The sequence below is a fragment of the Phaenicophaeus curvirostris genome, chromosome 16, assembly GCF_032191515.1.
Source record: "Phaenicophaeus curvirostris isolate KB17595 chromosome 16, BPBGC_Pcur_1.0, whole genome shotgun sequence".
Classification (NCBI taxonomy): domain Eukaryota; kingdom Metazoa; phylum Chordata; class Aves; order Cuculiformes; family Cuculidae; genus Phaenicophaeus; species Phaenicophaeus curvirostris.
In genome coordinates, this window is record NC_091407.1 from 11,884,148 (window position 1) to 11,910,662 (window position 26,515).

The 26,515-nt window shown below is 43.6% G+C and overlaps 4 protein-coding genes across 5 annotated transcripts in view; 2 read left to right on the forward strand and 2 right to left on the reverse strand.

Annotated features, from left to right (window-relative positions):
* CARHSP1 (calcium regulated heat stable protein 1) overlaps positions 1–7,886 on the forward strand; it is a 28,330-nt gene extending 20,444 nt beyond the window's left edge. For both annotated transcript variants that reach the window (XM_069870589.1, XM_069870588.1), the window contains exon 4: positions 6,534–7,886. In XM_069870589.1, the coding sequence (XP_069726690.1) occupies positions 6,534–6,696 (163 nt within the window). In that variant the 3' untranslated portion in view covers positions 6,697–7,886. The remainder of the gene's footprint in view (positions 1–6,533) is intronic.
* A 1,136-nt stretch (positions 7,887–9,022) lies between these two features.
* Positions 9,023–17,740, reverse strand: PMM2 (phosphomannomutase 2). Its single transcript, XM_069870587.1, has 8 exons — positions 17,678–17,740; positions 16,576–16,687; positions 15,218–15,294; positions 14,215–14,306; positions 13,392–13,491; positions 12,475–12,550; positions 11,194–11,309; positions 9,023–9,881 (listed from the first exon to the last, which is right to left on the reverse strand). The coding sequence occupies exons 1-8, from the start codon at positions 17,726–17,728 to the stop codon at positions 9,777–9,779; spliced, it is 729 nt and encodes a 242-aa protein (XP_069726688.1). The 5' UTR covers positions 17,729–17,740; the 3' UTR covers positions 9,023–9,776.
* Positions 17,741–19,205: 1,465 nt separating this feature from the next.
* TMEM186 (transmembrane protein 186) lies at positions 19,206–20,641 on the forward strand. Its single transcript, XM_069870263.1, has one exon. It carries the CDS (start codon positions 19,266–19,268, stop codon positions 19,968–19,970), a length of 705 nt encoding a protein of 234 aa, XP_069726364.1. The 5' UTR covers positions 19,206–19,265; the 3' UTR covers positions 19,971–20,641.
* Positions 20,642–21,433: 792 nt separating this feature from the next.
* ABAT (4-aminobutyrate aminotransferase) overlaps positions 21,434–26,515 on the reverse strand; it is a 36,142-nt gene continuing 31,060 nt past the window's right edge. The window contains exons 14-16 of the mRNA XM_069870167.1: positions 26,090–26,236; positions 25,579–25,690; positions 21,434–23,609 (exon numbers count right to left, since the gene is read on the reverse strand). Of these exons, the coding sequence (XP_069726268.1) occupies positions 23,488–23,609; positions 25,579–25,690; positions 26,090–26,236 (381 nt within the window). The 3' untranslated portion in view covers positions 21,434–23,487. The remainder of the gene's footprint in view (positions 23,610–25,578; positions 25,691–26,089; positions 26,237–26,515) is intronic.

A 26,515-nucleotide genomic window follows, 5' to 3' on the forward strand; every position in this document is an offset into this window, starting at 1 on the left:
TAGGTACTGTCTCAGAACTTAAAGTCAAAAATAGCTATGTTTCTGCCTCAATCTGTTAGTAAAAAAAAGTGCTATTATTGAAGTACTGAAGGTTTCAGCACACTGCGTTCTTTAATTACTCTGAGGTTATTTGAATTGTTGGGAACAGCTTTTAGTGCTAGAGGGTGATGGTATCACTGCCTTATTTCTGATGCAAGGCAGCACTGGAAAGACAAATTAATGCCTTTCATTTCAGTTTATTTCACAGTGAATTAGAGACATTGCTCTTTATTAATGGAAATTGCTTATTGCAGCAGCATTCTGTGAGCATCACAGGGGACTCCAGTGACCCTGGTTTGTGTAGTGTGAGTTTTGAGATACTGCTTATGTTGATCATACAGTTCTTTTCTACCTATTTTACTCAGTTAAACCTGAAAGTAAGAGAGACATGAATTTCTTCGCTCTCTCAGTGTGGTATAGGCACCTACTTATGAAATGAAAGAGGATTGTTTCTTCTGAATCAGTTCTTCCTGAAAGCTGGGATTTTAGGAACATGGATAAAATGGTACGCCAGTTTGGAATCAGCAAGATAGACTGTTCCTCTGTGTTCGTCACTAAGCTGTGATGATTAGTGAAGGTTTTGCACATTGGGACCAGCTGCCTATCTTGCAGATTAATGATTTTAAACATAAAAATTTAATTTGAGGAATTAAGTTTTTTCCTCCCCTAAGCTTTGGGGAGCTGTAAGGTTATGGTTGAATGAAAATGTCTTCTGTAAAATGAGACGTCTGTTTCCCATAGCTTTCTATTTATTTTTGTAAGATAGTAAGACTTAGCATGGTGCTTCCATTCTCATGTGTGAGTATTAGCCTACATATTAAGTCAAATATATGTGGCATTCAAAAGTTTCTTCATTTGGCATCTGCACAATTTTCAGTTTCAGTATTTGCAAGAATTTAAGGTGAATGTGGACACGTTTTATGAGTGGAACTTGGAGCAAAGCTGCATTACTTGTCAGGTGTGGGTAGATATACAGTATAAGAAATGATAGTTCAAAATGCGGATTCTTCCTAGCAGTAATTGTAAAACCCTTGCTGACAAGCATGGGGAGGGAGGAGTTGGTGAGAAGGTAATTCCAGATAATGGCTCTGGAAAGCTGAAAGCAAAGGCAAATCCATTTGCCTGGAGTGTTTTTTTTTTTAAGAGCCCTTAATTACATCTTTAATAGTGACATGTACTGTTAATGTTTTAATTTCCACCAGTCCCTATCATGATTCACCATCACCAAATTGACGGTGGCGGTGCAGCATCAGTGCTGAGAACTGTATCCTCCTCAATATCTCAGCTTTTCTGCTGTTGTTTCATAGCAGGAGTAAGTCAGCTGCCACAAATACAAGCCAGCTTGGTTGTTACTGAAATCGAAACGGCTCTGGTGTCTTCAGTTTTACTCTCTTGCCACTCTTCCTATAGTCAAGGCGTGTTTCTGGCGAGCAGAGGGGGATCCCTGCAGCGATGGCTGTTGGGGTTTGTCCCCCTTGTGCTGGGGGTGCCTGTACAGACAAGTTCCTATCAGCTTGTCTTCCAAATGGAATCCTGAGGGCATGGACCAAGGGGGATGGGGGCGGTGGGGTGTGCGTGCTTGTAGCAGCTTGTGTGCTTTAGAAGACTGTGTAAGAATCCCACTCCTCTGCTTTCCCAGGGTATTTGGGAGTAGGCACATGGTGGATATTTGTGTACCCTCTGGGCTTTTGTATTTGATGGGGATTTGGCGTGAAGCCTGGGTACCTGCAAGGGCAAGACAAGGAGGTGGTTCAGCAGAGACCAGTGACGAATGAATGACCACAGTCATCTTTTTAAAAGATTTTATTTTGTAAAGGCAGCTGATTTAATGGAACAGAAAAAACATGTGCAGTGCTTGTGGGTTTTCTGCAGTTGGCTCTGAAGAGGAAAATGCTGCATTGCAGAGGCCCCCGGGCTGTCCTTCAGGCTGGGTTCCTGACCCCACGCTTAACAATGGCTTTGGAGAATTGATGTTGTGCTTCTCCTGGGGCGTTGACACACAGCGCTCTTGGGTCCCTAGAGAGATCCTGAGTTGGCTTTGCTTTGCTTGTGCATTGTGTTGTGATCTCAGGAGATTACGCGTGTAGTGCCTGTAGCTCAGGAGTACTGAACAGAACAGCAGTGGTCTCTCAGGGGGCTCCCAGGTGGGGATACAGTCCTGTTCTGCTGTTCAGCAGAGTTTCTGGCTGTGCTGGAGAGGTACCATCAGCCACAGCTTCTTTTAGGGAGCAACCCAGATGCACCTCTGCCACTGTCCTGCTGCACTGAGGAGTTAGCTTTGAGCTTTCCTTAACCTTGGAGAGATCATCTTTTCGTGCTTCTTTCTTTCCTCTGATTTTCTGCCAGATCACAATGGTTAAGTGCAATGCATTAATGCCACATCTCTTCTTCTGGCTCTTCTATGATGCTCTTCTCCAGTTACAATAAAGGTTGGAAATGAACTCACAATTATAAACAAACTGAGAGCTGAATCTGAGCTGAGAGAAAGAACCCTTCCAGCCTCTACCTTTTATGTGAACTAACAGCAAAACAGTTTCTTCTGGCTGCAACTGACTTCTTGGGGGCTGCTGGGAAGCAAAATCTGAGCCTTCTGACTTCCTCCAAAATACTTAAAGCATTTGAGGACCTGCCTGCTTTGTGCTGCACGCTTCCTTTCTGATGTGCTCCCTTTCCGGTGCCTTGCTGCATCTATTAAGTGTCTGAAATAAGTAGATTATCAGGAGAGGGGAGGAGAGGCAGCAGAATACCATAATGTACTTGAGAGGGATTTGGAAAAGAATAGAACGTGGATAGCCTTTTCCTGAGAGCTACACACACCCCTCCCGGTTGGCTCAAAAAGCTCACATTGCACTGGTTCGTGCAGGACAGCCAGCTTGCTGTGGTTGTAGGAAAACATTCACAGAATCTCCTCCTAAATTATATAAACTGCAATAGATCGAAGCCAAGACTTATGCTCTACCTGCAAGCCAGACATTGAAGTTGACTATGGCCACCTGAGGGTGGAGGCTCTTTGGAGTTAGTGAGCACAGAAGATAATTGCCCTGGGCTTTGGTTTCTAGATGGAAACAGTGGGTATTATTGTGACAGGATCCAAGTTGGATGCTTGCAGGAATGGGCATCTTCTGTACCTCTGACTAAGTACACGCAGGCTTCCTTGGAAAACTCTGCCTCTTGTGGTCACCTGTTTCTTCCTCATGGTGCACAGCATGCTGCTCAGTGTTGAAAGCTGCTGAAAGTTAGGTAGAACTATCTCTAAACGTGGATCCAAAAACCATGATGGGAAATCTCAGTAGAGAACTGGACAAGAGGGTGATACATCTGCTGTACTGAGAGAGCCATGCAGCTTCTGTCCTAGACAAAGCAGTTACTGGGAAGGTCTCTGCAATGGCATGAAGTCCAGGGCAATCCCATAGCAGAGACCTTGGATATTAGTAGCTGGGAGTTCTTTGCTATTCGGCCCTCTTTTACACTCGTATGTCCCAGTTACGAGTGTGACTGGTGGGTGAGGGGCAGCCCTGCTTCTGCTTTACCTGCCTGGCTCGATACGGTTAGCACTGGCTTTGCTGATGAGTGCTCTCCGCTTGGCAGGCTGGTTGACCAGCAAGGCTCTGAACTCACTGAAAACTCTTGTTCAGAAGTGTTGCCATGTGACTTAGTCTTTGTCCCAAGAGGTTTAACTGGAGCCCTGGAATATGAATAGCAGCTGTGAGAAAGAACTAGAACATTCCTTATTTAGGTTATTTCCTTATAACCTCGCTGTTCCCTAAAAATAGTGCAGGATAAACTGCTCTGCTGTACCAGACTGGTGCTGAGCTGGGAAATGGGAGTTACTGGATAATCTAAAACTCACTTTACTGTGTCTCACTCTGACACTATCAGGAAAGCGTTTCCTATTTTTAGCTGAAAATGTTGAAGTGTTTTAAAGTTCCTGGGTACACCGAGATCCATTATTCTGAATAGAACTTACATACCAATCTCTTAAATAGGCACGAAAATCTTCACCTTCCTCTAGACTAACATTTAATATATAGTTAAGGTAAAAGTAAAAAATACAGATCTAAAAGTGTTTAATCAATGTTTAACATCAAAAAAGTCCATGTTTAACTTCCTGTGCCAAATTATTCAGGTAACTTATTTTGCGTATAGAGTGGTTGTTGCAGGCTGGACCTGTTCCAAGATCTCTGTTTGCTTTCTCTGATCTTCTCCAGTTCATTTCCCTCCCAGTGCTTAAGACAGTTGTTTCCTGATGGAGTGTCTTCCTGCGGCTTTGTGAGGGGCTCTGCCTCCAGTGCCGGTACCATCTCATCACCTTTCAAGTACTGTTATATTGTTCTGCACAATTGGGATGTTTGTTCCTGCTTCTAAGCATCACACTGGAGTACGTCTGCATCTGTCCCAGAAGCAGCGTTTGGAAAGAAATAACACAAACTAGGGGCTGAGAACAAGGCATGCGGGGATTGTAGAAAGTTTTATCACAAGCTTCAGTCTCTTGTAGTGTCAGTTTGGATAAGGAAAGAAACAAAGAGAGGATCTGATGCTGTCGGTGTAGTGCTCCGTCCTGTAGGAAGAGCTTTCCAGTGGAGAAAAGTCTACCTGTCTGGGGAATGGTTCGGGCTGTGCAGATCTGGGGGCTAACGCAGTCTGTTTAGTAGAAGCAATAGGAACCTCATGATGATTCAAGCGTAAGAAATTTGAGTCAGCAAATGTTTTGCTTTGTTTGTGTTTTGTTTTCCCTGTGCAGACCAGGGGCTGTAGGCAGTACCCCAGACGGTCATCTGAGGAGTGCTGAGGGATGCAGGGGCTCTCAGTGATAGCTGGGAGTTTGTCCTTCACTCTGGGCTAATCCCTTTGCTTCTCCTCTCCCTTACTGCAGCCTGTCAGACGTTAGACATACCATTTCTGTGTGCGGACTGTTCCACTTGTTCTTAATTCCTTGGAAAAACAGGCTTGCTTTGGTTGCCAGTTCACCTAAAACCCTTCCTTACCAGAACTTATTTTGGTATATATTCATATTTTAATTTTAAATCAAATTTGCCCCAACAAAACACCCATCTTTTTTAGCACTTGAGCTGTGATTCTTCCTCATTTGGATTTGAATATTCAAGGGATATCTAATTTATCTCTTTTTCAGGAGCTTAAAACCCTTCCCTTCGGTATTGGCATGTCTTTGGTGCTACAGGAGACAGTGTGAATCCACTTCCCTTTTACATACATTAACCATACCTGCTGGTACCTTTTGCAGATTTCAAATATGGTTTTGGGTTTTGGTTTTTTCGTTTGTTTGGTTTTGGGTTTTTTGGTTTTTTTTTGCTAGTTGCATCTCATCCTGTTTTACAGGAGCTTTTAAAGAACATGTAAGGTTCCTGTTCACTAAAAAAACTTTTCAGCCAAACATGAGATCCCTTCCTGGGCAGGGCATCCGTTTCATTTGATGTCTGCAAAGCGGTGACTGCGAGCTCGCTGCTTGCTGTGTGTGTTCATCCTCTGTGCAGGAATCAAAGGCGATACCTGGGGTTGTGGAGTGGATGGCTGTAGTTTTAAGAGGAGATGCTGCTTTAGTTTCAGCCCCACATAACTGCTCTGCCTCTGCTTCCTGAAACACAGTCCGCAGCTGGTCCCAGTGCTCGAGGCCACATGAAGAAACATGTTTCATTATGATTTGTTCCAGTCGCTTAGCTGTACTTAGGTCAGTGTAGACTTTCCGCTTCGGCTCATATAGTCTACGTTCATCACATCTGAGCTGTTAAATGTGCCTGCTCACTGTCTTGCTAGTCTCGTGTTCCTCTGTACAGATAAAATGTCTGTGCTGTATGGAAGCATCCCACGTCATCGTGCTGGTAGGAGTGAGTGGCTCTTGGAAGTCTTCCTGAGTGCTGGATGCTGGTGGAGAATTTCTGTGGTGTGACAGCAGGGTCACAGAACAGTTTTTTTCACAGCAAGTAATTTTGGAGTATTCCACACTCTGTCTTCCTTGGGTTCTTTTTTCTTTCATACCTCAAACAAACTATGTTATGGTGGAGTAACCTACAGGTAAAATCGGTGACTGACATGGTACAATCCTTCTTCTAAAAAAGAAAGAGAAGTGGAGGGGGGACAAACTACAGAAACCTGAGAGGAGGAAAATAAATCAGCTTTTTAAGTGTAAAAAAAAGAAAGTGCCAGGCAGTGTCAGCTCTGCCCTCTAGTGCTGCCAGCAATGTTGTTCAAGGCCATGCCCGGCTGGTTATTTTTTAAGGCATATTAAAGTGTGGAGTTTCTGTGCTTGTTTTTGTTTGTTTGTTGTGATTTTTAGGGTGGTGGTTATAGTGTTTTCATAGGGTTTTTTTGCTGCAAGACAACCAAAATCAACCTCAAGGTTTGGTGGAGGATGGGCTCTGTAAAAAATCCCTGAAGTATCCTGAGCACCAAGTATAATCATTATGATACAAATTTCTATGAGCTGCAAGAGTCAGAGTGTTTGTCATTAATGAGTAACCAAAGCTTCCTCTTCACAGTATCGAAGGCGAGTATGTTCCTGTGGCAGGTGATGAGGTCACCTACAAGATGTGCACCATCCCTCCAAAGAACGAGAAGCTTCAGGCAGTGGAGGTGGTGATCACTCACCTGGCTCCTGGAACCAAGCACGAGACCTGGTCGGGGCACGTCATCAGCTCCTGAGGCGCCGTGGTGGGCGCACAGCTGCTGCCTGCATGGTCACTGCTCAACAACTGCGTGCGGGGGACCTGTCCTAAGAATATTCTACGTATCGTGCGGGAGGAAATACTACATTGTCAATAAACCAGAAGTAGGCCAAAACTACCATTTTGGGGTGGGGGGGGAAGGCAATTCAGATCCTAATGAAACAAAAGCTATTGTAACGTGTTTACAACAGATCTATTTTAAAGACACCTAGTTTGTGTGCTCGGTGGAGTTGGGGGAAGAGACTTGGTTTTACATTTATCTTGTGAACTGATTCCAGTAAATGGCCAGGGGAGTGGGAGAGAGGTGTGGGGAGAGCTCTTCTAGTGCAGACAGCCACAACTCTGAGGCCCGGGAGGTGCACGAGCCCTGTGTTCCCGTGAGCTGCCCTTCCCTAAGGGTTGGAGTACACCTACTGCTGGTAATGGTGTGAGTGCTTGAGGGAGAGGGATTCGTTGCTGCAGTTTGTTTTCCTCATGGAAGGAAGTTCACAAATGGAGCAGCTGCCGTGGGGTGGAAAATCTCCATCTGGCGGTTATGCTCCACTGGCCAGGGCTCAGCGCCCTTCGGGTGCCCTGTTTGCAAACGGCATGTCTGCATGTGCGTGGAATATTGTGGTTTTAAAGCCTGGAGTGTTAGTGAATTTACTTTGGTGCCTTGATGGTCGATTATCAACAGAAGTTATAGGCCAGTATTAAAAAAAACCCACCAAAACAACCCAAACAACCCCAAATTTTTTTTTAAATTGCCTCAAGTCAAGCCTCTGACTCTGCTTGCATTTAGACAAAGCTGAAGATGTCCACCTTATTGCATATAGGCAATTGTCTGTCAGGGTTTCACTGCGCAGCCAGAAGAACTGTACTCTGAAAAGCAAGCTGTGTGCTGTTCAGCTGTGTATAAAATACTGTGTGAATTACTTAATAGGCTCAGCTGTCCAATTCTGCAGCTGTTTCCCTGGAAAACTTGCTTGGTAGGATATGATAAGGTCACCCTTGCCTTGACTCTTCTCTGCCTGCAAGACTTCATGTAGTTGTGGTGCAACGCTGTAAGTTCTGTTCCTATTTGCCTTCTGCATCCTTTTTTCAAATGAAGCATTTGTCTTTATTATGTTCTGAACAGTGGATTTTTATTGACTTTGCAAATAAAAATAAAAAAAGAAGGCATGATAACTTTTCTGTCAGTGGTGTGAAACGATGTAACCTCAGTTGCCTGTTGCAGTTTCAAGGATCAGCACTGGCTGTTGGGGAATGTCCCAAGACTCTTCCACCGTGGATGATCTCTGCTGAGGTCTGACCTGGGGGAAGTGTCCATCTGTGGAGGTCAGGAACTGCTGGGATGGCTTCTTGTAGCTCAGACATCCCTCCATGACAGTCACGGAGGGAACAGCCTCTAGCAGGACTTTGAGGGTTGGTTTGAGTTTTAATTAACCATAAGACTGAGTAGTGGTGGATTTAATACTGTCCAGTTTCTTGGCACATCACATGCCGCTTCCTTTACAATAAACACGACCATTGTCATGTTTTAACATGTCTTCAGTCTGCTCTCTGCCTAGCTGGGGTGGAAAATGATTAGCATTTTCCCTCCCCTCAGAGACAGAAATGTTTGTGTCTCATCTGTTGGCACGAGCAGTGGAAGATGAGCCTTAGCTATTGGCCATGGCCGTGCATGGGCTGACTGGCAAGCTTTGAAGATGCAAAATATGCAGGTATGTACACAGATGGTATTGGAGGCTGAAAACAGGTCTGGATTTGGTCCTGTACAGAATATTTTGCACAGTTAACTTTCTGTAAATTCAGGAATAAACGATGCAGTAACCAGATACATCCCCTGTGCAAACACAAAGCAGCAGCTATCAAAGTCTGGCCATCTGTAAGAAGCCATCCTGCACTACCAGCGATTCTGGTCCAAAGTCTGCTTCCATTAAAATGAGTACCCTCTGGAAGCAGGCACATGAGAAAGGTGTTGAAAGGTGAGATAGTTCTGATGCAGGAGGGCATCACCGTTCCCCCTCCTTTTTTGTAAGCCCTTTTAGGTTCTACACAGAGATGCACAAAAACTCTACAAAGTTCTTCCCTTTTTTTACTGTGCATCACATAAACTTGGAAGTGGGAGGATTCAAGTCAATCACTTCCATGTACACACAACAAATATCAAGTTACACTGATTGTCATGCTTTAACATGAATTTTCATAGATACATAGCTGAGGTGATTTTTCTTAGTGCTAAAATCTCATCTACCCTTAATATCTTATCAGGAAAATTAGAAATATAATTGGTGACAAATACGTTTGCTACTATGATTGAGTTGTTTTAGTTAATTTTGACATATTTTATTTTTGAGATTTAAAAAGTGTCTGAACAGTGTAGGTGCCATGAGCTGTGCTGGGCACTGCACCACAGCTGTACCGAGGAGGTGACTGCCACATTGGTCAGTCCAGCCTCCCCAGTGTGGCAGACTCGATGCTCCTTGAGACTGGAACACGTGTGAGGTCAGGGCTGTCTGGCTCAGTTCCACCTTCCCAACCCCCAGAAAGAAATAAAACTTGTCTCTCTTACCCATCTTCCAGTTTTATGCAATAAAATCCCAACTGTCCTAGAATTCATGTCTTTATAGCACAAGGTAATCTTTTAAAAAAAAACCAGCAACTCTAAAATGTTAATCTTTTAAATAGCAGCTTCGTGATCAAAACTGGGGATAAAGCCCTGCAGGCCAATTTTGAGACCATAAATCAGCTATAGGCAGATTATTCCCCCCCTAAAACTTAATTAATTAGCTAAGGAAGTTTAGTGATGTGTTAAAATCCAATAAAAAAAGAACCAACCCAAACCCCACAACCATTCAAAAAGAAACAAAGTACTTGTGCAAATCGCAATGGGGAGAGGGTGATGCTGAAAGAGCAAGGTTCTCTTCAATTAATGACTGTAATGGTTCTCTTCAGTAATGACTGACCTGCAAAGCACTTGCTATTCATGACCAATTACAAACCCATACAAAATAATGGGAGATGTTTTGAGTTATTAAGCCGCCTTAACTGTTTTGTAAGTGAATTCTAATAATCTTATTTAAAAAACAGCTCTTCGCAGATTCTTCTGGTATCCTGTGGGGATGTGACGCTGTGGCCTTCTGTTCTGGAGTCCATGAATATTTCATAGTCATTCCCTCCCTGAAAACAGAAGAGAGGGGTGGGAAAAGCAGAAAAGGATTTAATTTTACTTAACTTAATGGTATAGTCACAGGCTTGGGATGGAAAAGGGACAAAATAAAGGAAATTATGGACAGAAGGGACATAACAGAGTCATGTCAGAGATGTCTTCCAGAGAGCTAAAAACCTGGAAACCACTGAGATTTTGCTTAATGTATTTATAGCACCACCTGTGCTGAAACTTCTGCTGAACACCACAAACACTTGCAGGCGAACTTCCTGACCTGCATGTTAGAATTGTAATGAGAGAGCAGAACTTGCATTATAAGTTTAGTCATATTTTTAGATTCGTATAACAACCCAGTACTGAGTTTTTTTAAATGGTTTGCTTATTAGTATTAAGGTGTAAAGCTTGTCACAGAACACTATACCAGCACATGGTATTTGTAACTTATCCTTTTCTTTCCAACTTGGTATCCTTCCCTTTTAGTTAAATCACTACTGACAACTGTTGATCCCTCGCTCTCACAGTGGTGTTTTAGGCTTGCTAGCTCCTGGTCTGATGTGACATTTATGACTGGTTTCTCATCACAGGAGTGATGCAATCTCCTTTCACAGCTGGCTTGGAAAACAATAGTGCTGCCACCTGCATGAGCAGAGCTCCCTGAAAGCCACAGCTCCCTGCACCACAGGAGACATTTCCTTATTGGCCACGGCACAGCAGCAGCAACTCCCACTTCTTCAAAACCCTGAAAACGCTGCCCTGCCAGTTCCAGGGTTTAAAATCCATAAACTCTGTACCAGAGTCTCTGCTCACTGTTTTCAGAAGTCTCAAGCACCCTGCAGTTGTTTTGCTCTCTCCCATGACTAGGGACAGGGATTATATATAAGTTCAGTTCCTCAGTATGAAGACAGACAGAGTGGTTAGCAAGGAAGCAGTATTAAATTCAATGGAGAATAAATGTGTTTAATAATCACCAGCCAACAAGACGCATCTATCTATTATACAATAACCAAACAGGATAATGAGTTTTATACAGCCATGTCACCTAGGTTTTTAACATAAATATAGAAGTTAAATTTCAAAATACGTTTAGTATTAAATCTGTCCCGACACTGCATTCACTTTAAGAAACAGAGGAAGAATCTGTGCTCTCGGCTGTCTCCTGGCATTGTGCTGACCAGTACCGCACAACCAGCAAAACAAAAACATATGTTCATGTTTATTTTCTGACTGCAGTTCTTGTCAGCTATAAGGCAATTGGTTAGAAACTACAGTGCTTGTGGTTTAAAACAATAGCTCTGAAACATATATAGGAAACAATGTACTCACTGGCATTGTCTTATCTCCAAAGAAATAAATAGTCTTGAACCCATCATCGGCAACGATTCCTAAGCAGTACCGCTTATCCCAGCCATCTGGGAACACATCGAAGCTTATTTGGCCTCCTAGGATAGACACAAACCAAGCAAACTGTGTTTTAATATAAGAACACTTTTCTGAGGGAAGAGTAAGTGAAGAAAACTGAACTGGGTAACGCTTTTGGTAGAGGGAGCTTTGCAGAAGTGAGAGAAATGTTATGAGATCCTGGAGTTACGTCTTACAGAAGGATTTTATAGGCTACGTGTTACTATAGTTGTGATTTACAGATTATTATTTACTCATTAAACAAATATGAAAGTCTCAGCATGTTCCCTAACACTGATAGCTCTCAAACAAACTGAATCTTTTTAAAAAAATTAGATTAAAACTTCTTACTTTTAGAAACAAACTACACAAATGAATACAGCCACTGGTGCACGTACAGCCAGAAAGTCTCATGCAAAAGATTTTTTAAAGCTTTCAGACAGAAAAAGGAGGAAATTGGCCTTTGTAACACAGTCTAACAGGGCAACAACTGTTCCAGTTCCAAATCCTTGGGCTTTACCAGGACACAAAAGCAAGATTCCCACTTGAAGGGGATGTCAAAAATATAACTCTGATGTGATTTAGGAGAGCTATACTGCTGTTCATTTCTGCCTTAGTGTTTCCATACCAGTGTTCTAATGGCAACTGTACTTTTTTTATAGCTCTGAAAAGTAATAAAAGGCAAGAACGTGACAATATACTGGGGAGGAAGGGGAAAAAAAAAAAAGAAAAATCACACGGAAAATGAATTCCCCTCATATTATCACTTTTCTCTTTAAGCTTGCAATTGCATTTGGATTTTCTTTCCTCTCCTTCCTCCCACACAATGTAGCAACAGAACTGAAGAACCTACTGAAGGGCTACTGAACAGTATTGATGTAGTGTTCCTGATCAAAATTGATTTGCAGAAACACCTCTGACTATCAAAAGTTTCAAAATGAGCAGAATCAGTCATACAGCTGACATTAAAAGACAATGAACTGATGACAAGAAATGAAGTTCTCTTTGATGGATTTCAATTAATATGTATCAAATGAAAGCCTAAGAGGAAAAAGCAGCTTAGTCTTGCACGCAATGCCTGCAACCTCCCCCAGAGAGATAAATGTCACACAACTGGATAGGATATGTCATATGTGTAAGAGGATACAATTTAAGTGAAATTTAAGTTAATTTAAGTTTTAAATGAAATTACTTTAAATGTCATACCTATAGAAAATGTCAGGCCTTTTCCTGCAAATTCTCTCTGCAAATCAGCTATAAATTTCTCTCTTATGTGTTCCTTCTGTTTAAGGGAAAAGAAGCAAAATAAAACCAAACATCAGTTACATGCTGTGTTATTTCACCAACAAAGATAACCCAAAAACCCACCCCCAAAATACTCAAAGGTCTGAGCACCCAGACTAGTGCGACAGAGCTATATTTTTGTTATTACTGAAAGCATGCAGAGAATATTTCAACATTAATCTGTTACCAATTTGTTAAAAAAAATAAGAGCAAAACTTCACATGCATGCTGTATTGTCTGCTTTTCTATCTGTAAATCTTAGAATACTCAGTAGTGTGTTTCAACTCGCAGTAACATTCAGTTTGATAAATAGGGAGACTGAAGAGTCCCGAAACAGTTACTAGTCTTCTGATATCAGAAACTCCAAAAAAGGGTATTTTCAGAATGGCTCAGGCTTAGAAATCTTCCAGTAGCCACTAACTGAGTTGGAGGCAAAGACTGCTTTTGAGGAACTAGACTTCACTTTTTGTATCAGGTCAGAAACAGTTGTTATAGCAGGGAACGGAACTCTGGTATCATGGCTCATATTCAGTTCAGCCTGCACATTTAGCTGTGTACAGGGAAAATAAATGATGAATAGTTTGATGTCAGCTTTTAAATTTTGCTTTAAAAAAACTTTAAAGAGTTGACAAGAAAAGTAACGTCTGTAAGTAATAAGCATTAACTATTGCAACAAAATACCAATTGCAAATTTCCTGGAGTCTGAACTGAGTTAAACCACATGGAAAGGATTAAAATGAAAAACACTGCACAAAGTATAAAAGCTTTTTAAAAATCATAACCTGTCCATAACTGCCTCTTCCAGAAGAGCTGGATATTTTTCAAGAGTTGTAACTCACTTTATCAAGTTCATAGAACTCAACTCGTTCTTCCTGGCTGCAGCTCCTTCCAATGGGGGACACATTTAACATCCCATTTCGGAACTCAATAAAAGTGCCTCTAAAAAGAATTGATTAATGAGACAGAAAATAATTAAAATTGCTCAAAATACTGAACAACACAAGGAACTTTCATTTAATTCTGCAAAGAACAGGAATCTGATGTCTCCTTCAGCCTCTCATTGTCATAAAAACATCTAGGAACCAATGCCTCTGGCATCAAGGAGTCTTTTGGACTTTCATTTGAACCTGGCAATCTCAACATCATCCTTACTGACTTTTAACAGCATGATTTGGTCTTATAAGTATGACTGGAGCATCCTGTCAGCCCAATTCTCAGACCCTGCCAGGCCAGCCTGTCAGCTCCAGAGCGAGGCAGCAAAACCTAGAGCAATCCTGGCAGTGTTTCTAGTGAGCCTCACATATGGTATGGATCGATGTCTCGAACCAGCTGCTCTCTCACATCACACAGAACTGTTCTTACTGCACGCTTCTCAACTCTGGTAAACATTATGCTCCTGAATCTTAAACATACCAAAGAAATACCCTTATTTCAAAACTGAACCTCCTTCCCTCTTAAATAAAAATGCTCCATCAGTATTTCAAACCCTGTGCTCAAGCTGCGACCTTGTCTTTGCATGCATGGGTTGAGCTCTGTTTCATGGATACAGTGTTCCTAAAACAGAAATTATTCATTTTTTGCTAAGCAGCCTGCTTTACATATTGATGCTCAACACTGTAACTTGGGGACTACGGTGCCACTGAGACGTATGTGTACACATACCTTTTCTTTGGCAGTTTAATCTTTGCAATGTAACTCAGGCAGTAGTTGATCAGGTCTTGAAGTATGTCCTCGCCCAGGTAACCCTGTATGCTCTAACAAAATAAATACCATTCAACCAAAAGTCCAGAATTTCAGATTCTAAAAACAAGTCACGTGGAAAACAGACATCGGATAATCGGGCATGGTTAATACTGCAAAGAAACATGCCTTCAATGGCTGTCAGTTGATGCACACATGGTACCAACTAATGACTCTCATTTCTTGTTTGTTTTTTTAAACCATAATACCGAACTCATTTAATAACCTCCCTACTAGCACCTGCTTTAGAAGGAAACACTGTGGGCCAAAGACAACAGGCCTAACAAAAAGTGGCAGTTAATGTCCACTGTAGCCAAGCATGAAGAAATAGAAACTGGAAACCACTTTTCAGCCAAGATCTCTCTTAAATTTTTCATCTCCATTACTTACCTTGAACCGATGAAGGTGATCAGGGCATCTAGAATCAGATGTACATTATATTCATTTAGAGTATTTACCCTCTAGCTTATGTAACATATGAGAATGTGCACTCTGAATTAATACTAAAAAGTAGCTACAAGAGCCTTGACCTACAAGAAATTTCCTGAACCCTAAGGCCAACAGACATAGGCTGTGAGATGCCACATTCATAGGATGTCCAGGAGTGGAGGGCTTGGCCACATTTCCAATGGATAAGCTGAGGGAAAGGCTTTTCAGGACTTTCATTGTTCTTATTTGGTCAGACACTCCAGACTGCAATAGCTTTCGGTTTTGAGAATACCCCAAAGGATAAAGCTCCAGGTGAAGATAGTCACTATGTGAATCAGAACGTCAAATGAACAATCTGTTCCAGAACTAACACACGAAAATGGCAGCAAATTTGGCTGTAGTTAGAAGCGTGATTATAGAAGGCTGCACTGTAGCAACAAAGCAAAATCTTGTTTAGAAAATCTCTCTTTCACTTTACTGGAAGCATCAAGCTTACCTGCTTGCTCAAGAATTTTCCATCTTTGAATGCTACCAGACCATTTTCTGGAAAAACGTAGTCAAATTTTTCAATCACTACAACCAAACAAAAAGACAGTAAACTTATAATTTCCCCTGTACATTTAATGCAGAACTGTCTTACACATTAAGTAGGTTAATATAGCAAATGTTAGATCATAAAGCATGAAAGATTCAGCAGCGTAACGTTGAGCACAAGATGAAAGCCACTCTCATTTCTCTCCAAGATGAACACACACCTCAAATCACACGAAGTCTTTCAGTGAAGTTACCTGTATTTTTGCTTAAAGGCTCCTCCTCTCCTGCAAATACGTCTCTGCATAAGTAAGTAAGGAAGTGACTGAGCACCTCAAATACTGCAAAAAGCCTAGCACACAGCCTGGCTAGAGAGCAGATCAAGTAGTATCATTTTAGTTTTGTTTTCTCAGTGTTACTAATCCATAGCAGATATCTGAGAGTTGTGAGCCAAACGGATTCTGGGTTATCTGGGTATTACAGAAGGAGATCAGTGGTGCCAATTAAGTAAAGACTATTAAAGATAGTCTTTTATACAGAAAAGGAAATGCCTGTTAAAAGACAAAAGCAAGAGTCATCTCTGCATCTTAACGCCAGTTAACAATATCAGATCTCTCAGGGGTGAACCAGACAGCTGAGCACCCTGCACATGTCATTGGGTTGTTTAGCGTTGAGGAGGCTGAGGGGAGACTTTATTGCTCTCTACAACTGCCTGAAAGGAGGCTGTAGAGAGTAGGGAGCTGGCCTCTTCTCCCAAGTGACAGGACAAGGGGGAACGGCCTCAACCTGTGGCAGGGGAGGTTCAGACTGGACATCAGGAAAAATTTTTCACAGAAAGGGTCATTGGGTACTGGAACAGGCTGCCCAGGGAGGTGGTTGAGTCACCATCCCTGGAGGTGTTTAAAAGATGGGTAGATGAGGTGCTTAGGGACATGGTTTAGTGGCAGATAGGAATGGTTGGACTCAATGATCCAAGAGGTCTTTCCAACCCAGTGATTCTATGATTCTACATCTATGCCTTGTGCTCAATTCTATTTCAAAAAGACAATATTAAAACACCCTCCTCAGGTACTGCCCCAAAGTCAGGATATCACTACTAGTAAGGACCGCTTCATAAGACACCAGCATATCTGTAAAATACAAATGCAGGCTGCTGTTTCTTAAAGCCCATAAGTAGCTTTTCACAGACTCAGTGTCACTCACCATAACCAGGAAAAGTTAAAAGCAAAGATGGTGAATGAACAGGGCATAACCCACAGTTAACCTTTACCACTTCCCTGCAAGCAGTTCAGTGCAAGAGACCGCACCCCCCGCCATCCTCACCGTCATCACCCAGCTGCTCCTTCAGCTTCTCCAAATCTGAGCCACCCACCACTCCCACCTTCACCTTCTGGCGCAGCTGCTGCAGGAACATGGCCATCTCCACTGTGATTTTCTAGTTTCAAAGTATGAGAATTGGACTTGTCAGTATTCTTATCGTGACAGCAGCATCTCTGTTTCTCAGTTAAATCTAGCAGCGCTGTTCAGGGCTTGGAGAAAAAGGAAGCAGGATTTTTTTTTTTTGCCTTAAACAGTAAATTAAGCCTGCACAGCACAGGAATGGCTGCAGAGTGCACCCCGATGCCTCAGCTAACGGCCTTTCCTTGAATCCCATGTCTGTTCAGTGGCAAACACTTCTGTGCCAAGGTGCGTAGCACCAACACCCATGACACCAAAAATGACGGTAAATAAACTCACTAAGTCTTGGTTTGGGGTTTTAGAAAGCAAGCATTGTTTAATCAGGCCTAGGCAACATGAGGGAGCGATCTCCATCAATCGTGTGCAGCGAGACAAGAGCTGGGGACAGAATATATGTCCCACTTACATGCATATGGATAAATTTTCCCAGAAATATTATGCATTTTCTATTACTTTCCAAGTCTTAATTTTAATGTTATTATGAACTTCAAAACAGTTAAATCTCTTGCTAATCTGAAGCAGCTCCAGCTCTGCCTGACCTTGCATTTGAGACGGGGAAAGGCTGCAAACCGAGAGGATTACACAAGAGACACCTTTCAGTGCAGCTCACACTGAACACGAGAATTTATCATCTCCAAAGAATGAACAGTGCCTAGAAAAACACTGCTGGACAGAGAACATCATATCAGCGGGACATTCTGTCTAACTTTCAAAACAATATCAAAAAAATCCCAATTATTCTAATAGGAATCACTTCTTGTATCGGCCAGGCCCGCGCACGGCCCGGACCCTCGAGCAGCCCCAGCATCAGCATCGCTGTCACCGGCCCCGGCTTCGGCCCCAAGCCCCAAGCCCGAAGCCCCAAGCCCGAAATCCCAAGACCCAAACCCCAGGCCCCAAGCCCCAAATCTCAAATCCCAAGCCCCAAACTGCAGGCCCCAAACCCCAGGCCCCAGGCCCGGCTCGCCTGGCGCGGGGCGGTGAGAGTCCCGTCCACGTCGAACAGGCAGAGCGCCATGGCCCGGCGGGGCGGAGGCCGCGGGGGATGCCGGGAGGCGGCCGCTTCCGCCCTGCGCGTGGCCGCGGTGGGCGGGACCGAAACCGTAGTGGGCGTGGCCAGGGGTGCGATGGGCGTGGCTTAGGCCGCGGTGGGGAGCGGGTTAGACAGCGGCGGGCGTGGCCTCCAGTGCGGTGGGCGGGGCCCGGGCCGCGGTGGGCGGGGCCTCGGCAGCAGCGGGCGGGACGGCGGCCATGGCGGTGAGCGGGGCGGTGAGCGGGCTCCGCGGAGGGTTCGTCCCCATTTCTCTTCCCGGGCCTCGCGCGGCGCCTCGGGGCCGGGATTAGTGCGGGAAGGCGAAGGCCCCTTTGTCCCCTCCTGCCCTCCCCTCAGCGCTGCCCGCGCTCTGCTCCCCCTCGTGCCGCGGGCCCCGCGTTGTTTCCTTCCCGTCGCTGCTTGGCCCCTCGCTGCCGGCGGCCCCTGGCGCTGGCGTTTTCCCTCCCTCGGGTGTCGCTCGGAGGAAGAGAGAGAGGCAGGGACGTGGTGAGGTTTCGCTCGGTAACCTCAGCGATGCTATCGGGCCCAACGGCATGAGGTTCAACAAGGCCAAATGCCGGGTCCTGCACTTGGGGCACAACAACCCTGTGCAGCTACAGACTAGGAGAAGTCTGGCTGGAAAGTTTCCTGGAGAAGAAAGACCTGGGGGTGTTGGTTGACAGCGACTGAACATGAGCCAGCAGTGGCCCAGGTGGCCAAGAAGGCCAATGGCATCTTGGCTTGGATCAGAAACGGCGTGACCAGCAGGTCCAGGGAGGTTATCCTCCCTCTGTACTCAGCACTGGTGAGACCGCTCCTCGAATCCTGTGTTCAGTTCTGGGCTCCTCACCACAAGAAGGATGTTGAGGCTCTGGAGCGAGTCCAGAGAAGAGCAACAAAGCTGGTGAGGGGGCTGGAGAACAGGCCTTATGAGGAGCGGCTGAGAGAGCTGGGGGTGTTTATTCTGGAGAAGAGGAGGCTGAGGGGAGACCTCATTGCTCTCTACAACTCCCTGAAAGGAGGTTGTAGAGAGGAGGGTGCTGGCCTCTTCTCCCAAGTGACAGGGCACAGGACAAGAGGGAATGGCCTCAAGCTCTGCCAGGGGAGATTTAGGCTGGACATTAGGAAGAAATTTTTCACGGAAAGGGTCATTGGGCACTGGAACAGGCTGCCCAGGGAGGTGGTTGAGTCACCTTCCCTGGAGGTGTTTAAGGGATGGGTGGATGAGGTGCTAAGGGGCATGGTTTAGTGTTTGATAGGAATGGTTGGACTCGATGATCTGGTGTGTCTTTTCCAACAAGGAAAGGAAGGAATGCGGGCACTAGCGCCGGTTTCCTAACAGCCCATTTTCAGTGTAAGGTCAGGACAGGCTGGGCGGGCAGGCTCATGCTTGCTTGTCTTCAGGTGCCTGGGGAGCACCTGCTGAGCTAAATTTGATTCGCTTGTAAAGAAAACTCAACCAATGACCTATGGGTATGTTTCCTTCTAGGCTGGGCTTTGCAGAATTGGGACTAAAGTCTGCATGGCACCACCTTTTGGGAGATGCCTGCAAAATGAGCTCTGGACAAGGTCATGGAGAAAGGAAGATGCTCGCCCACCGCGGTTTTGTGGCACACGAGAGTGTCTGCAGTCACACAACTGGCGAGTTAGTGGTGTTAATAACTATCCTGGGAGACAGCGAGAGCCATCTGTGTGTCTCTGCCGTTCGGCCCCTGCTGCTGCGGCCCGACAAAAGGCTGAGGGTGAGAAGACAGAAGAGTTCAAACTGGTCTACAGGTTTCCGGGCATTAAGTACTGCAGGGTCCTGTCCAGGCTGAAGCTGTTGCAAACTGCCACCACTGTGGCCACACTGCCGCCCATCTGCTACCTCTATCTGCAAGACCAGGTCTCTCAGAATATCCTCTTGTATACGACTGGCATTGCGCTTTTTGCTGGTGCAATGTTGTATAGCATGAGCTACTTTTTCAGACGAATTATTGGATTAATCTACTTAAGTGAAACTGGCCGTACTGTCAAAGTGGCCCACCTGACGTTCTGGGGAAAGCGAAATGACATTTACTGTCCCATAGAGACAGTGATGACTTTGGATGAAGCTGGAGATAGCAAGAGGGAGCTACTTCTCCAGTTCAGACGGTATAATAGCAAAGATATTTTATATTTTACAATTAGGTTTGGCCAGATTGTAGACAGACAGAAGTTTACTCACATATTTGGAGAATTTGAGTGATACAACAGCTAATTTCCAGTAGATTTCCCCTTTTTGCATCTTCATTTTGCTTCTTCTTCTTTGAAGTTTAGTTTAAAAAACTAACATAGTTCTGTCATTGTACTTTGCAAAACCTGCTGGTGAGTGCACTCAGTGTAGAAAGTAGAAATGGTAAAAAAAATATCCACTAGATTAAATGTCTTTGCAGCCTGAGTGGTATATAATGCTGTGTGAGGGGGTTCTGTGTCTCTTCACAAGGTCACTCATCACCAGGATGTGAACATAACTGGACAAAACAAGGGCATTGCCAGACACGCTTATAGTTCAGCTGTAAGGCTAAGCTAAAGATGGGACAGCATTTCAGGAACCTCTCGTATAACTTGCTTTCCCATTGGAATAAAGGAAAAACACACCTAAACCCAGTGCTGTGAATCACAGGGACACTCTGTGATCCTTTGTACAGTTTGGATCCTACTGATCATCTGAAAATTTAGAACTACTTGTTCTTCTCTGCATTTATGTTCTTTTGTGCTTGTTTTGTATGTATGAATGACATTTAATCAATACTGTAACACTCAAGTTGCAAAAACTTCAGTAAATCTAAAAATGATCTGTAAGTATGTGAATTAAGCTGTCTTCTGTGAAGCTTACCACATAGCCTAGGAAACAAGTCCTCTGTACCCCTTGATTTGGGCATATTTTAACATCAGAAACTCTGTTGCCAAATACACTTTCCATTCCCTACTCCTCAACTCTTACCTCAACTCTTAGCTTACCTAAAAAGAAAAGAAAAAAGGTAAGAGAGACACCTAAAAGCTGTGCTGAGTTAAGGCTGAAAATATGTACTTTGTATTCTGGTGAACTTGCAGGGTTGATCACTTTGGCAGCTGTGTCTGTGAAGAACAGTGCTCTTGGTGGTGTTAGTACTATTCCTCCTTTTCCAAAACCTCAGTAGGAAGGAGGAGCAGGATGTAAACCCCAGAAAGCATCAAACCTGGTCACTTGTAAAAGTTTTTTTGACTTGTTAGAAGCACGTTAACTCCTGCTTTGCAGGCTGCTGTGTCATTTCAAACAAGGGAAAATAATCTGACCCTCATGAGTCTCTTGGAGAAATCTGGAACATTCTTTTCCTGGTTCCTTCTTTATGTGTTATTGAAACGTTTGCCTCCTGGTGGATCGGCAGATGCAGATAAGTAAAATTGCCATTTAAGTATATGGGGTAACCTTGATTTACTGTTTATTCGTGTTGGATTTTCCTAATGGGAACACCATTATTTTAAATTTTGGCTGATCCTGTGTGCTACAGCAGTATCCAAAGGAAGAGAGAAAAGTTCCTTGACTTAGACACCATGGCAGCAAAATGCAGTGGATGGTATGCATAAAGTATGAAGATACGCCTCCAAAAACCATAAAGATATATTTAATATTCACTAATGATTCAGTTCAGGCATGTACCAAGTGTAAAATAAAAAGCCCTGGAGACGTTCAATTATAAATATTTTATTTAAGAATACTGATTACACGAGATGTCATTTTTTATGGATCGGTGTGCAGTTACTAGTTACACCATGAAGTGTAGATAAGTATTTGTTTAAATATTTATTTGGCACTGTTGACAGTATGCTGTAAACAATATTAACTTTATATGCTTCAGCTGCAGTGCTTTCTATGTATTCTCTAACAGGATTTCATCAACATGTTGTACACAATTATACGGTTACTGAGTGTCAGTAAAAATTATAAAAACACCTAGAGTATTCATAGTAAAAGTGAAGACATGGTAAGACTTCAAATTACTGGACCCTTGCTTCTGTAAAAGTACAAGACTTGCTAGAGACATTTACTAAAACTACGGCACCGATATGTTGAACAAACTAATTCCCAGGCTGCTGGCAAATACAGTTCTCTGTTTGACTTTCCTTTTGCTGATAATATGCTTAACGAGGGCAGCAATAATGATGAGGTTTTGAACACCAGTCCCTCCCCCAGATTTCTGCAACCTCTGGACAAAAACCTGCGCAGGTTCTGACCAGCCGGTACCAGACCTCTGGTTTCTGCCGAGAGGTTTACAGAAATCCCATTATTTTTAAGCTAGCAGAAGTGAGCGTGCTTGAGTTTTCCAATACTAGCACTCAAAATATAAAATGGGAAAACCCTGATGAACATTTCTCAAAGCAGGTAAGAAGCCTTTCACATTTTTGTAGGTGCATTAAACCTGTAAATCTTCTAACTGCTCTGACCCAGTTATTATGTACTTAAAAATCATGATCAGATCATGACAGGGCACTGTAAAGTCCACTGTGGTCCCTTGTTTTTGGTGCACAATGGAAAGTTAAACTTAATAAGCAAAATCCAGATGCTTGCTAACCAAGAAAAAAAAGGCACCAGACCTAGTTCAAGTCAGCCTTAAGCAACGAGTACAGAGTAAAGAGGTGTTCAAAACAGTTTTCTGAAGATAAACAAACTAATGAACCACTGATACTTTTAGATCCTGTGGCTTTCTAGAAGATTGCTGATGTATGAATGACTTAGAATTAACTATGAGAGTGAAAATAGAATTACTTTGCATTATAAACGTGCAATTAGGACTAGGCCTTCACTGTAGTGTTTCTGATGTCAGGTAATGACTAAGGTCAAGCAATTCCATTGTAGTTTTACAAAATACCTCAAGTATTCATAGACATGTTACAGATAAATGATTGGCTATTGTGTGTTATTAGCAAATGGTAAAATAATATCAAATCATTCTAGATTGCTGACAGAGGTGGAAATAATGTGCTTCATATGAGTCTCTAAGCCTTGTAAAATTGCATCCTTCAGGTTATGGTCTTCTCTGTACAAATCTGATTGTAAGAGAAGTCAAAAGTTTTAAAATCCAGCATGAGGAAAAGAAGTACATCAGTTCCACCTACAGGGCCAAGTGCATTAGTGCCTCAGGAGCAGTGCGTGTAGGCTGGGCATGGAGCAGCTGGTGACATCCTCATCCAGCTGCTGTGGCAGATGTTTGTATTCGGGGGATAAAGCTGGACATTATTCTGTAAAGTACTGTGCTTGGCAGTGGTGGAAAGCAGAGCTTTCCTTGAAACACCTATTTTATTCCAGCTGCCATTAGAGATTGGCACTTTCTGTATGGCAGGCATGTGGCGTTAAGAGTGAACACCATGCTTGTTACAGCTTCTGGACCCAAGAGTAAATCTACTGGGATTACTTGTGAAGGTGGATGGTACCAGCTCATATTTAGACAAATAGTCAGGGCCATGAATGCAGAGAGGCTCTGCAACTAATACAACCCAGGCCAGAAGATGGAGGGCCACAGCTTCTACAAGCGCACAGAGTGGGACTGCTGCGTGTACCTGCTGGTGGCCAGTACCAATGCTCTGCCTGGGCTGAGTTTGCATGGAGCAGTTTGCCTCGGAGAGGATTACAGACAGAACATGAACCTTAGTTTATGACTTTACACTTATCTTGTAAGTAGAGAAGACATGAATTAATGCAAACTAATTTCATGATCAGCTGTTCGGTGCGAGGGAACTGCTTCTTACTTGAAGTTTGCCAAGATGTCACTGAAAATGTTCAGGAAGAGGTGCGCATGATGATCCTTGAAGATCAGTGTTGGACGAAAACGAATCGATCTGTCGCCACAACCTCCCAGCACAACACCTAAAACAACAATAGAGTAGGTCCTCTAGTCATTTCGATCTTTGCCAGATATTGAGAAAATACAGGTCTCAGAAGGATGTTCACATCACTGTAGAAGGCCAACAAAAGCTCCTCCAATCCCCACTAACCCCACAAGGACACAGCATGTGTTGAAGAACACTGTGGGTAGCTGTAGCTGTTCTGTAGAACACTTGGAATGTTGGGACAAATCAAGCACAGAGCTCAAACAGCACCTGAGACTTCAAAGCAGCAATACTCTACTGGCTATGCACCTCGATGCCGGAACAAGACACCGTAAGAGTTTTTGCGATTTTTTTTTTTTAAACTACTCTGGTTTTAGTTACAAAAAGTTAAAACATATCAGTGTTGGCAAACTTCTTCCTGCAGTACTTTAAAGGTGTGATATGTTTAAACCCCCAAACCAATTAATTCTTTGAAATGTTTGTGGGCAACAAATCCGTGCCATTGATTTGAGCTTACGTTGCCTCTAAGCATAGCCTTGGTTTACCATGAAACAAACCACTTGGCTTTTCTCCCTGCTGGCTTAGTTTCCAATAATAATAAAAAATAATCCAATATCTTACACTCTAAAATTTTTGGTTCACAATAGTCTAGATAGAATCATAGAATCATAGAATAACCAGGTTGGAAGAGACCCACCGGATCATCGAGTCCAACCATTCCTATCAAGCACTAAACCATGCCCCTTAGCACCTTGTCCACCTGTGCCTTAAACACCTCCAGGGAAGGGGACTTAACCACCTCCCTGGGTAGCCTGTTCCAGTGCCCAATGACCCTTTCCGTGAAAAATTTTTTCCTAATGTCCAACCTAAATCTCCCCTGGTGGAGCTTGAGGCCATTCCCTCTTGTCCTGTCCCCTGTCACTTGGGAGAAGAGGCCAGCACCCTCCTCTCTACAACTTCCTTTCAGGTAGTTGTAGAGAGCAATGAGGTCTCCCCTCAGCCTCCTCTTCTCCAGGCTAAACACCCCCAGCTCTCTCAGCCGCTCCTCATAAGGCTTGTTTTCCAGCTCCTTCACCAGCTTCGTTGCTCTTTTCTGGATTCACTCCAGAGCCTCAACATCCTTTTTGTGGTGAGGGGCCCAGAACTGAACACAGGATTCGAGGAGCGGTCTCACCAGTGCTGAGTCCAGAGGGAGAATAACCTCCCTGGACCTGCTGGTCACGCCGTTTCTGACACAGATGCACCATGCCTGCTTCTTTCAAAAGATGCGAGAAACAGGAAAAAGTGACAGAAGCAAATCCAGGCCCCTCGTTCCTCGGTTAAATTCAAAGTGAATGTTTGGCTTTGGATCATGAGGTTTCCCTCCTGATACCTGGACTTGTTTACAGCTGGGTAAGAATTTTATAGCAGAAGAGAGATGTAGTTGTAGATCTGTGCCCCCTATTAGGCAACTCATTATTAGGTATTCCATAAAATTCATAGTTTTTCTCCCTGTATTTTCCTGAGTGAAAGTCACATTATCTTTTATCTACTTTTCCTGACCTGTTTTTAGAGTCACCTTCCCTGGAGGTGTTTAAGGGACGAGTGGATGAGGTGCTGAGGGGCATGGTTTAGTATTTGATAGGAATGGTTGGACTCGATGATCCGATGGGTCTTTTCCAACCTGGTGATTCTATGATTCTACAAGTAAGCCCTGCCTAGGTGCACCTAAGGTCACTGCAGAGGAATAAGAGAGTGAAATCACAAAAATGCGTGCCCTGCGTAGGTCTCTTCTAGTAATGCAGGACCTATAGAGGAAGATAAATATACACATCACACAACAGACTGGTCTGACATCTCTGAAAACACAAGTATTTCAAGAAAAGTCTAAACACAGCTTTGTTGATAATTTCACTTTTGTCCTCTGATACTGTAATACACAGACACCATCCAAAAAGGGACAATTTAAAGCATCATATATGCTGCTGTTTGCCATTTGAAGCTAATCCACACACAAACTTTCTTACCTTTGTTTCTGGCTATTGTAATTAACTTGTTTCTAGTTGCATCATTTGGAGTGTCAAATGAACAGAATGTTCCTCTTCCTCTCACTCTGCTGATAAGATGGGGGTAACGAGCCTGCAAAGAGAGGTCAGGAATGATGCACGGCAGCTGCTGCAACAGAGGGCACCTGGTGGCGGTCTCTGCTCTGCCAGGCATTGTGCCACAGAGAAACTCTGCTGCCTCCTCCGCTCTGGTGCAGCGAGCGATTGCACAGGATGGATTTATCATGTAACTGTGTCCTGTTTGGCCCTTTCTGACAACAGCCTAGATAGCCAGCGGCTGTAGAGCCTGACAGCAGGGAGTTCGAAATGGGGCAGAGTTATTCAGGCTTGCATTAAAGTACCTGAACCAGCACGTTGTTATTATGGTCTAGTTCCCAGCTGGAGTTCTCAGTCCAAGTCTTTAAACTGGATTAGGTCAGATCCTAACTGATCAGCAAACGTCTCTTTATCTATAATCGTTCCAGGAGTTTACCTGTAAATCCAGCAGCCCAGTCAGTAGTGCTTTCCCGGCATGGGTTGCGTTGTTTAGGAGGTCTTCTGTTTTAATAACCTTAATGACTTCAGCAAGCATGAGGCTCTTGGATGGATCTCCAAGCCAGGTATTAAAAATCCGATAGGGCTTGGGAAAGGGTGGAGAGAGAGTTGTGGAACATGTTAACGGGCAAATCACTATAATAAAGAAAAGCAAGCCATCAAACTGGCAGCGCAAATATCTGGTGTATGAAGAAGCATGCACTAATCTCACCAATCCCCATTTTTTTGTTACAAGAGCAAAATACAGCTGCCCCACTGAGTAGAAACAAACTACTCTATGCCACAAATCTAGTGCATTCTGTCTTGCTGCTCTGACATCTCATGAAACATGGCTACATATAATATGGAAATCAGCATCATCTAT